At 46.3% G+C, this 13,100-nt stretch overlaps 1 protein-coding gene across 1 annotated transcript in view; it reads right to left on the reverse strand.

Moving 5' to 3' along the window:
* The window catches only part of LOC133119007 (GRAM domain-containing protein 4-like), a 31,274-nt gene that overhangs the window by 12,394 nt on the left and 5,780 nt on the right, over positions 1 to 13,100 (reverse strand). The window contains 3 exon segments of the mRNA XM_061229359.1: positions 5,684 to 5,804; positions 12,424 to 12,583; positions 12,585 to 12,626. Of these exon segments, the coding sequence (XP_061085343.1) occupies positions 5,684 to 5,804; positions 12,424 to 12,583; positions 12,585 to 12,626 (323 nt within the window).

The following is a 13,100-nucleotide window of genomic DNA, read 5'->3' on the forward strand; positions in this document are numbered from 1 at the left end:
AAAAAATAGTCGATGGAATTAGCACTGTTGTTGCCCATTCCTTTCGTGGGTAAGCACAGTAGTATCCTTGTCTGTTAAAGATGGATTTAACACGCTAGTAGTAAAGCCCATCTTATGCAACTGTGCCCCCGCTCACATGTAGCGTGTTCCCTCCTGACCAAAGGCATTTCCGACAGGCCTCATTTCAGAACACTGCTGTTCGAGCTAGAGCTAATGATCAGCCCTAAAAACTATAAAACCATTTTTTTTTTAAGTTCATATTATCTAACTGAATGCATACTCCAATGCAGCTGCACTGCTATGAGATTCTCATCCTGTATTTGTATCAGCTTTGATTGGCTCCTGCATATTTTCTCAGCAGTTCAATTACATATTTGCATATTCAATGCATTTACATGTATTCCAATTATTGATGTGTTATTATTAGATTGCGTTTCAATCCCTAGCTACGGTACGTATAAAGTTAACATGGAAAGAGGCATAAAATTATCCAGTATATATTCATAAAGGATACAGACCAATGAGCAATCGTGCAATAATTAATGAAAAATTAATGCAAATTCAGTCCTAAATTAGTTCTGGGTTTAGTTGTTTCTCCATGTCCACAATGCTAAAGAAGAGGCTATATTTGGCAAGTGATTGTCTTTATTGGATCAAAGCCAGCAAACTCCTGGAGTGAAGCCATCGTTTGCATTTTCATATTTAGACATCATTTGGCATCGTCTCAGGACAGCACTCGGGAGCAGAAAACTCATCGTGTTGCCACTGACGACCTTCCTCTCATTGGCTGCCAAACCCCTCAGGTGACCACAGGACAGCCAATAGCATGACTGATCGTTCTCATCCTTTGATTTTCACAACAAACTGACATTCAAGGAGGTTTGCTTCAGAAGACTTTTACCGTGATTGGTGGAAGTACTGCAGAGATGACTACAGTAATACCATAGGACCTTTTTACAGCACCATGTGACATGGTCTTAACGTTTCCTCACAGTCTATGAAAGCTGAACCAAATAAACATTCAGCAAAGGCTTTGTTTTGGCACGGTATGGCACGGTATGGCACGGTTTATTAATGTACAGTTGGTCTGTAGCATCTACTTTCTCTTTGGAGAGCAACATGTGCAACATGTGCCTAATTTAGAATTTTCACCAGAGGGTTGCTTGTAATTTGATAATAACATTATAAATATTCTATAGCCTGAGAATGACTACATACTGATCTCGATAAACCTTTCAGTCAAAACCACAACAAAAACTGCATCTTGACAGGGTAGGAGACTCAAGCCGTCAGCGAGCTGGAGAAACACGATGACAACGTGGTCCTTTGGGACCGATCGACTGAGCAGAGCCTGTTTCCACGCCGCCTATCGCCACGGGAACAGCCGGCGGTGACGATGGCTGAGTTTGAGGAAAGGGAGGAATGTCTGAGCTGTGTAAGAAAGCTCTGGGTATAAGCCCCGGGGATGAAGTGACACGTTAAAAATGTCCCAGGTGAGGGAATCAGTCAGGTACTTCAAGGACAGAGGGGTGCGAGGAGGGTGCGTCCAACATTAAGAATGAAACAAAGCAGATTTAGCTCTGTAGTTCCAACAGTCCCTGAGCAAACCATGTGACCACCAGAATGCAGGTAAACCCATTATAAACAGTACAGGCTGAATGGAGCGGTCTGTCAATCACAGGGGAACCCACGATATAACCACAGAAGCCAACTGCATGGAAAACTGAGCAAACCCCTGCTTTTAAAATGAACGGATTCAGTCTGCCAGACCGATAAATTAAGACCCGATTTCTGAGTAAATGGGTACAACATGGAGTACAACATGGAGTCCTAGGCTGCTCTGTGAGACTAAAGACGTCGGAAAAAAGTGCAGGGTCTGTTCAATGAGGCTTCTGCACTTCTGCATTTTCAACCGCTTGACGAGACGAGACTCAAAAACTTGACCCATTATTACGAAGGAATACATTGAAGTTATAATAAGAAGCCTAAGCATACAAAAGAATACGTATGAAAATAAATATAAGACCAAGAATGAGCCTCAAGTCATACTGAGACGTGTTGGAATAGCACTCCGGGGACGTGGGACTTACTGAGGTTCAGGCTGCTCTTCAAACTCTTGATCCTGTCGGCGGCTCTGAGGTACAGCACCCCCAGGTCCAATCCGCCGCCCCCGTTCCCCCCCATGTGACCCCGCCTGGCCCGCTGGCGTGCCGCCCCGTGATGGACCCCCCTCATGAGCACCGCCGTGACAAATCGCCACGGAGACGACCCCGAGGTGACACCTTCACAGCGGAGGAAGACCCAGCAGTAGACCCAAGCGGAGTGCCTCTGATGTGAGAGGGAGGTGACCGACACTGAGACCGGGACGTGGAGGTGGAGGCTGACGCAGAGGAAATTAATCCTTTAAGAAGCAGGAGGAAAAGCACTGTGGAGCCCAGTCTCCAAACGCAGGAGAAGAAAGCCTCCATTGAAAAACCGCTCGGCAAGGCATCCCGTCAATTCCCCCTCGAGTTTGTTGACATCTTTACGCTCCCCAGAAAGTAGAATAGCACTGCAAGTCTGCTGCAAGTTTTCATGATTAACAAAGCCAAATTCCCTGGGACTCATACGTCAGACGATGGTTGCTGATTTAGAGCACGTTTATGATCTGGAGAATATTGGAGAAGGATTAGTGCTGCAAATACTTGCAAAATATCTGCATACGATGCAGTGGAGCCCTAAATAATGGATGTTACTCTAAAACCTTCTTTGGGTAGTGGGTAACCCAGCTAACTGTCACCCAGGGCTAGCTTCCAACAGGTTTCACACTGACTTTACCCTGCGGCTAGCCTCCGGATTTAGCGTCTATTCAGTATTCATTATGTATATCAGACACAGCAACTCATTTACTCTGTTCAACCATTAACCATTTTGCAATCACATTTAGTAGGATGAAAAAAGCCATAAAACCATGATTAGCAAAACCAATCATGTATTTGCACAGATGTCTGAAGCTGACCGGTTGGCAGGATGACACCACAGCGTTTCCTGTCAGAATTCAAAGACGATGTCTCGTCCTGGCACTGACGGCATTTTGATCCTCCTTTCCTGTGGGAATGATAACATCATCGCCTGGGCCGTGGGAGGGATGACATCAGCCAAGGTGAGAGACTCTTATCGGCAGCGGGGTGTGTGTGTGTGTGTGGATGTGTGTGTGTATGTGTAGCGTGTGTGTGTGTGTTTGTGGGGGTTGCAAGGCCATTGTAAAACTGAGATAAGTCCGTTACAGCCACCCAGCCAGTTTGCTCATGGCCGTTCAGCCTCATTTCCTTATTGATCACCCCAGGTTGTAATTCAGACAGGAAGTGACCTCACCTTGAGTTCCAGGTGTGACGGTCGACCACTGAACAATAACACCGAAACCTACAGGACTACAGAGCACTGAAACTGAAGCTGCCTCAGTTAGACAGCCCAGTAACATCTAATACTTTGACGGTAGGCATGGCAAGGCCTCTCCGCTTCTCACATCTCTGAATAACTGCATGTAATGACCCGGTATTTGCAGTTCAGTAGGTTTTTCAGATTGTGTTTCCCGCAGACAGGGCCCACAGGTATTGGCCGCTCATCAGACACTTCGACACGGTCTCTGTTTGGCATTCAGGTGGAACACAAACAGGGCGACAGACCGTGGCTTTAGGTGTAGTCCAATATTTACACAAAGAACTGTTAATCAGCTGCTTCGACCAGGGAGCGCCAGGGCCACAGAAATACTATAATGGTTCGACTGGAGTGGGCTATGGTCACAGTGCAACCATAATCCATGTACTAGTGTGGGCCTTGGTTACAAGAATAATAACATAATCCATCTAAATACAAAACAAGGAGGCAGTGTAGTATGACAAGTATTGGGAACAGGGAACTAACATAGACATTTTCATGGTTATAATTTATTTTATCATGTCTGTTCGGGAGAGCTTCCCCCTGCTGGATACTTCAATACAACCATCACCATCGCAACAAACGAGTAATCCACCAGGCAGCAGTTTCATAATCATCGCATACTTTCAATTAGCAGATGCTGTTATCCAGATACTAATATGAGCAGCACTGCCAGACCTGGGGAAAAACAACATTCCCAGACCAACGAGTGCGTGCGCTAACTGTATGTTAGCCATGCAATCCTGGAACCGTACTGTGAAGAGAGACGAGGACAGTTGTTATGCAAGCACGCTTGGGAACGCTCTGAACAAAGTCACAGAGCTGCACTCTCGATGAGCTACAGGCGCTTGGCGGTACAGGCAGGGGGACCAGGAAGTTGTTCTGGAAAGGGATTAGCCTGGTAGTGACAGAACGGCTGGGGACCTCCGCTTCAACCACGGGGCTGCTGGGATTAAAAAGCAAAAGTTGCCTTGTACCCAAGCTCATTAGGAAAGGGTTTAGCATGCTAATGCTAAAAGCCATGACGAAAAGATTTGACATGCTAATACTAAAAGCCATGATGACAAGGTTTAGCATGCTAATGCTCATGCTAAAATCCAAGAGCAAAGGCCTTTTTCTCCTTGATGGCAAGCATAGCTATTTATGACATAATGTGGCTTAAGAGGGCAAATAATCATAATGGAAAAAAGAACAGCTTGTTGAAATTATGGCAATGCAACTGTGCTTGGAACCAAAACCAGCGTACACGGGGGTCCCCCAGGACAGGGTGCGAGAGCCACTGTCCTAGAAGAACGGGCGCCGGTCGCAGTTTGCCAACAGGGCGCGGGATCTCTTTTCACGGGGCGGGGAAATTAGCACGGGGCTCTTGAGGCAGAAGCTGGCACGGACCCCGAGACTCAGAGAGAGCCCAGGAATACAACCTGGCACCAGACAGCACTCCTGACATCCACCCAATCAGAGGCTTTGGACAGGTCATGTTGCCACTTTCACCCAATCAGGGGCTCTGAGAGGCTCAGGCTGCTCCTTACTAACTATAGACTGTGGCAGATGCAGGCAGTTGTGGGGTAACACTGCTGGCTCCAGAGTTTTTTTTTAGTTTTTTTTAAAATATATTTTTTAGGCCTTTTTCAGCTTTATTGGACAGTATAGTATAGAGAGACAGGAAGAATGGGAGCGAGAGAGAGGGGAAGACATGCGGCAAATGTCAGACGGTCGGATTCGAACCGCCCACGTCGCAGCTCGCAATGAGCATGCGGTCAGTGCTCTACAGGCTGCGCCACCGAGACACCCGGCTCCAGAGTTTATTTAATCCACAACATGGCTACCACTTCCTGAGTGAGGGTGCTACATTCTTCGCTCAAAGCTGAGATATTTATAACCGCACTTAATGAGTGGTCACGCTGCTGGGGGTGTGGAGGGTAGGGTGTGAGGAGGATTTTTTTGTATGCCGCTACATAGCAACCCTGCCCAAGATACTGGCGTGTGCTTCCGTTATCCCGCAGAAGTGAGGCTCTGACAATATTTGTATTATGTTGCAAAGCTGAAGGTTTGGCAATATTTGTATTACCCTGCAGGTGAGATTTTTCCCTTTCGTTTCATTTCAAAGACAGCACAGAAAAAAAAAGCACCAGCAATTCACTAATGAGGCGTACAATATAGATCTGCTGGGATGAATTCAGTGATATTTGCTCAGCCCCTCTTGGAGGATCTGCTGTCTTCCACATGCACGCTGGAGAGCATTAAGAATAAATGTTTTTATACTCACGTAAAAAGTGCTTCTCCAGCAAAGCCACTTCCAGGTGACCTTTGACCTCGGTGAGCCGGTCCGACTCGGTCCTCTGGAAGTCCTGGATGGCTGCGGCCATGGAGAGAGACGCCGGGCTAGCCTGGGCGGGAAAGCACAGACAGGCAGACACGGAGCAGAAATGCGTTAGCCACACACACACGGACACGGAGACACATTTAGAGTCATGACAGAGAGCTTTTACACAAGGAGAGATACGATTACCCCATGAAGGGGAAAGGGAGGGAGAGAGAGAGAAGATTGTAGAGGAATGAGAGAGGATAAGAGAGGAGAGAAACAGAGAGAAGGGGATTGGAAAAGAGAGAAAGATTATGACAGTATTACCACACTGTTTGCATTGTTGTTACGCACTGTTGTTTGGATTCCGGTTTCTGTGTGTACACTTGGCAATTATTTACTAATGTATTTAATGGCAATAAAGCACTTTGAACTTGTATATGAATGACAACGCAGATGTTGGTCCAGCTTTCGAAGCACAGAAAAAAACTGACTGGATACTAAAAATGTCTTTGAGCAGTGCCATAGAAAAGCAAAGGGACGTTTGAAGGGGACCAGGCACCAAGCGAGCTCGCAGTCAAGCAAGAATCCTGGACAGAATCCGGTATTCAGTGACAAAGACAAAGTTTGGGAGGAAGGGGTGAGAAGGATAGGAAACTTCCAGAAGGTAAACCCCCCAGACAAAGAGCGAAAAGGCACGAAAGACACCAAAGCTGGTAAACTCCACCCTGCGAAAAGAGGATTAAGGTTCACAGTCTAGCGAAGAAAAATAAAGCCTATATTCCTTTAGCTCTCCCAAACAGACTATCTTTAGTCTTATCACGTACCGCAGTTCAGACGGTGAGAGCTACAGCAAGTGGATTTGTGCACGGTGTGTGAATTGAAATTTGTCCAGCGTACAGTATGGCTGCTGAAAACAACATCAGTGAACATGGAAATAAATCAAACCTCAGAACACGAATAAGCGCAAAGAAAGCATCTGGGACATTTTTTTACAAATTCCTTTTATGAGAATAAAAGAAACTGAACTCTCAAACAAAAGCCCAGGGGCGGAATCAGGTTTGTTGAATCAATAATGTATGAATCATTTTCAATAAATAAAAAAACCCACCAAAATAAAAACAAAAAGAAAGTTAAGGGCCATTGAGGTGAGTGCTTGTTGTGTCAAACAAAAACATTTCCTGGGCTTTTCAAACACCTGGTTCCAATTACTTAAGATTTTCTCAGAAAACCTGAACTCAAAACAATAAAAATCCTTGTAAATTAGGCACGTATATACAGAGACAACTGTAACAGATCTAGATTTACAAACTCCAGACGTACACAAACACACTCCAGAGCCCTAACTTACTGAAGGAGAGGAACCAGTTTGGCCAGTGGCAGACTGAGTAATCCAACGACAATGCGAGTCTTCCACTTTACCTGAAGGTCAGACAAGGAGAGGGCCTTCTAGACTAAATGTCTGAACAGCTGTGAACGCACTTCAAACAAAACAGATAATGACTGCGTGGTTAAAGGGCAGACTGTCAGTTTTGATTAGAGGATATTTATATCCATATGGAGTAAGCCGTGCAGGAATTACAGCCAATTTTAGGTGACCAAAAGTAATTGGACAGCTGCTCGGCTTTTGTTTTGCATTTTTAAACTGGACGGGGCCTGGGCAGTGGGAGCCTCTAGAACAGGGCTGACCAGCCCTGTTCCTGGAGATCTACCGTCCTGTAGGTTTTCACTCCAACCCTAACAAAGTACACCTCATTCAACAGCTAGAGCAGGGCTGCCCAACCCTGTTCCTGGAGATCTACCGTCCTGTAGGTTTTCACTCAACACCCTAACAAAGCACACCTCATTCACCAGCTAGAGAACTCACTGAGCTGCGAATTACTTGTTTATGAACGAGAAGAAAGGCATAATAGTGGGCTTGTACCTGCCAATCAGAATGCTTTCCGCATTCCATTTAAATGACTGGCCTTGCCACACATTCAGTTTTCCTTTGAAAATGAATTCCTTTGTGTCTCGAGCGTGCTTCTGAATTCAGCAGAGTGTTTTAGCGTACCACCTGACCTATCAAAATAAAAACAGTCAGTCAGTGCCATGAGCAGACTATGGCATGAACTAACGCCTGACATTCAAAAAAATTCCAGCCTTCGGGTTGTGGGTAACTCGGCTAACTGCCACCTTGGGCTAGCTTCCAATGCGTTTCACTCTTACTTTATCCTGCGGCTAACCAGCATATTTTAATATTCTCTCAACTGCCTTAGGTGTTTCAATGCTAAACCCTGATCCAAAGTAGAGCTAAGCTAGCCTATGACCAGGGGGAGGCAGTGCTGCTATCCTACATTTCAGTGTACTTAAAATTAAGCTTAGTGCAGGGCTAAAGCCTCCTTTAGATAAGCTCCTGAGATACTCACACCACCCCGTCTGGCACCAACAATCAGTCCACGGTCAAAGTCACTCAGATCACATGTATCACCATTCTGATGTCTGGTCGGAACAACAACTGAACCTCTTGACCACGTCTACATGCCTTTACATGCCATACAGCTGCTGCCGCGTGATTGGCCAATTAGATATTTGCATCAACACGCTGGTGTAGAGGTGCACGTAGTACAGTAGTGTGCGCATATAAACCTTTTTCGCGCGTTTAGAATAGATTATCCCTCAGGAGTCACAGCTGAATCACCCGCGATGTGAGAAGAGCACTGCAGCTTGACAGAGGTCATCTTCAGGAGCACTGATCCTTGAGCCAATGGATACTATCATCGACTATCGATTAACGTGCGGAGTGCACCATTTAAATCCTGTGTTTATAAAAAATAAATGACTATGTTAAACACAACAAACTGGTGTGCAACTCATCTAAAAATTAAATTTTGGGGATTGGTGACGCAAGATGCAAACAGAGCATTTCCAACACACACGCACATTACATCTTAAAAAGTAGTACTAGTGCGCTGGTTAATACAGTTTAAACGACAGCATCTTGTTTTAATCCCATTCCATTTGCGGTTGTTTCTTGTCGTGTAACCATGCAAACACAGCTTGTGAGACCCGGAGCTGTCAATTCCAGGTTCAGACAGCGAAAGTCCTCCCCAGTATTTTGTTCCAACCGTCTGGGAGTGCTGATTAGTACAGTAACTAACTGCAGAAATCAGCTGGCTCAGTTCATGGGTAGAAGAAACGCCCGGCAGGACTTTTAGTTACAGTTCGTCGATAACGACTGTGCGGCTTCATCCTGACGCGGTCACTGAAATGCGGCAGCTGAGCATCATGGGTAACAGGCTGTGCGTGGCTTTGGGCATGTTAGCATTAGCTTGCAGCAGCGCACACTGACAGGCACTGGCAGCCTTCACTATCACTGCAGTAAAGTGACATAGGTAGTGTCGGCCATTTTGTTACATTTCATATAACTGCCATTTTCACATCTCCCCTCCTCTGGCTGTGGAGCATGATCTACCTCAAAACTGTGACACACCACGAATAGATTTTCCCCCCAGAGAACCAACCTCTACAAACATACTGATATTGCCAGTTCGGTTTGCACAAACACTTCTTTTTTTTCTTTCTTTTTCTCAGATGATTGATTGTACAGACCATTAAATGACCCCTGCAGTCAGCATGTGTGCAAATCTTCACGCCCAAAAACAACCAATCCTGCCCCCAAACCAGTGTTCCAAAAACCCAGCAACCTTGAGCAACAGCCATTTCTTCTGCAACAAATACATGTTTTACCTGGACATTTTCGATCCAGTAAAAGACAATTTCACCAATATCTGGTGTTGTAAAAACAGGGCTCCCAACACATGATGCACAGTATGTACAGCTCCCTGGCTGAAACCTCAAATAACAAATAAACCCAATATGTGCAAATGGACAAGCACAAAGAACAGCAGGCATTCACATGATTGGAAAATTGCCCGGTCTGAACCTATTTGGTTTCTGAGATTAGAATGAATCAGAGAGGCAATCCAATAGAGAGCATCTAAAACGCCAACAAAACGTTCGCAAAGAGCAGTCAAAGAGCAGTCACAAAGAGCAGTCACAAAGAGCAGTCACAAAGAGAGTGGGAGAGATCAGCACGGGGTTCAGCGGAGAGCTCAGCAAAGAGATCAGTGGAGAGATCAGCGGAGAGATCAGCACGGGGTTCAGCGGAGAGATCAGCGGAGAGAACAGCAGGGAGATCAGCGGAGAGATCAGCGGAGAGATTATACGGAAGATCAGCTCTGTCCTCCTGTCGGAGTTCAGGTGGGTTCAGAATCCGCCCGCAGCTCCCTCCCTGTCTCCGCTGTTTCCATGGGAACCCACCCAAATGTTTAATGAGAATGAAAGAGGAAGTGGACAGGGGCCACTGTCACCTAGGGGTGCACGCTGGGAAATTAATATCAGAACTCCTCGCCCAGATCCTCAGGTGACCTGAGGCTTTCAGAGGACATTGGAGCAGAGCCAGTCCGACACACATCACATTACATTTCTCCCAGTGGATGCTGCACAACCATAAGATGGGTGCAGTAAAAAATCAGTAATAACAAAGATTATTTTTACATTTTTTATTTATATATTGCAGTGGGTGGCGCCGCGGTCTGGAGTCATTCTCAGAGGAACTGGTGTGTCACTGCACTGAGAACTGCTGCTCACTCGATTTTTGTTTGTTTTTTGCGCCATTCTTTGCACACTCTAGAGACTAGTGTGCATGAAAATCCCAGGAGAGTTTTTCCAGATACTCAAGCCACCAAAAATCATTCCATGGTCAAAGTGACTTAGATCACGGCGATTGGCTGTCATGCAAGGCGCTGACCAGCTCGTCAGGAGCATTTGGGGGTTAGGTGTCTTGCTCAGGGACACTTCGACACAGCCCGGGCGGGGGATCGAACCGGCAACCCTCCAACTGCCAGACGACCGCTCTTACTGCCTGAGCCCCTTATATTGTGCAATAGGCAAGATCACACTCATGGGGAATTTTAATTCCATGGACTGACTGAATAATTGTGCTTATAGTATGTTTATTTTTATCTTCTGGGCGAAATCATGAAGTAAGTTTCTTCTTCCAAACAGAGGAACAGAAACATGTAGTGGTACTACCTCTTTACTACCACCAGCAGTACAGCCATGAGCCACAGCAGCCCAATTCCGTACAGATTTGAGGAAAAGTCATGGAAAGATGAGCATATTGCATTTACTGTATTGGACTAATTTTAATATTAAAGGCACATTAAAGGAGCACTGGCTTCCGCGATGTGACGTACAGGTGAGTGAAATGGCTCGTTCGGGGGGAATCTTTGGAGGGTGGGGAGTCGATCTGAAAAAAATGACGCAGGTTCCGTCCGGGCCTAGTAACACCAACATCCCTTACCTACTTATTACAGAATAACCTTCTGAGTATCACAAGGGTAAAACACACTTGGTGTCGCTATTCCAAGACCGTGGTGGTGTCACATGACTGACATTTTGGCAACAGAGATAACACAGGCCTAGGGGCTGACCCGTCTCTGACCCGGCTCTCTGTTACCGTGGTTTCAGTCGTTTCACGGCGACAGCGAGGCACAGTGACTGTACCGCTGAATAAGTCAACCCGCCTGAATTCCTTCCGGAAACATGACATGAGCCCACAGTGGCATTTTGCAAACACTCTTATCCAAGCAACACTGCTTTAATTTCCGTTTCCATACAATCAATTTATTATTACAGCACTGGAAATCTACGAGACCTAAGACTGAAGCAATGCAGGATACGTTGCTCAACTGTAGACTGGCAATGCCCCACCAGGGACCTGAACTTGCAACCTCTGTGTAACAAGCCCAGTTCCCTCGTGTCCAGCTGTAGGAGTCACTCAGAAGTGAAACACAGTGCCTCATACTAATGCCTTCCAACGAACACAGCTAAACAAAGTCACTCCAGTGAACTCTCACACCAAACACAGCTGGCTCGATTGACGTCCAAGACAAGATCAACAAGACGGGGCTAAATAAACAGGAACTTCCAGATCAGAGAGGAATTTTGGCGAAAGTTACTGCCAAAGAGCATCTTCTGACTGACCAGAGCTACTGGGGTCAGCATAAGACCAGAAACACGTGAAAAAGAGAAGACAAAATGAGAGGCAAGAAGAAAAGTAAAATGCCTGACAATCCATGGCAGGCGCTGGGTGAAAATGAAGACCAGACAAAGCTTTGTAATCTAAACAATGCAGGGACTAAGACCTTTTAAATTATTCGAATTGCATACAGTGTAACACACATGGCTTTTGGCACATTCCTGCACCACGCATGTGCAATTTGATTCATGTGTTAATTGAATTGGCTCCTAAAATCTGATATTTGAGTAACCTCATCTTACTTCTTCCAGATGCTGAGAATTACAAGCAAGGCACTGTTAATACTAACACCAGGAAGTCAGCAATATTGAAGAGGATGGATAAAAATGTACAATTACTGATTGAGTGGTGACTGCAAGAATGATTGTTTTGTGTGACATAACATAATTTGCTATTGCCTCTTTCCTCTCAGGTGAAAACAGGACACCTGAATGGAAAAGTAAAGTAAATCTATGCCGATGACATCACAGAGAGGAGAGCATCAACACACAGGAAGTCTACTCTGATGACATCACAGACACGATTGCACTGTTCGTAAGCCTACGCCGATGACATCACAGAGAGGATTGCATCGATCGGAAGCCTACGCCGATGACATCACAGAGAGGCGGCCACTCACAGGGTCCCGGAGGTCGTCGTCTCGGAGCGAGGGGCGGGGCTTCACCGGGGCCTCATCGCTGCACTCGGTGTCCGACGCGTTGGGAGACTCGGACAGATCCAGGAACTCGTCTCGCTTCTGACCTCTGAAGCGGATCTTGTCCAGGCGCTTTAGCATGTTCGCCGGTGTCCCCGCGCCTCAGCTCAGCATGGCGAACGGCAACCCTGGAGGGACAAAAAGCACGAGACTCACGACGTCGCCGCGGTGAAGAGAAGCGTCCGGCGACATTGCGGGCTGAGCGTGCGCGGTTGTCCACACTGTCCTGGGTCCACCGTGGAGACTTCAACACCAGCATGGAGGTATACCACACACACATAAACAAACAAACAGGCACAAACACACTAGAACATTCACGGTAGACTTTTGTTGAAAGGTGCAAGCAGTGAAAGAAACAGGAGACACCCGTACACAAGTACGGTCACTTGACAGGGTTTGGGGCCCACCGCATGTGTTCTGAACGAGACACAGTACGGAGTATACCAGTGGACTTCTGCAGGAGGAACATCACACCAGTCTTCCATGAGAAACTCAACTGACTCGCGCTTAGGTTATGGAAGTGAAAAACACGGTCTCGGGTGTCATCCAGGATTCATGCTCTGCGGACGGAACCACGGCCCTCTTTCGAAGACTTCAACCAT

This window comes from Conger conger, chromosome 19 (assembly GCF_963514075.1).
Source record: "Conger conger chromosome 19, fConCon1.1, whole genome shotgun sequence".
NCBI classification, from domain to species: domain Eukaryota; kingdom Metazoa; phylum Chordata; class Actinopteri; order Anguilliformes; family Congridae; genus Conger; species Conger conger.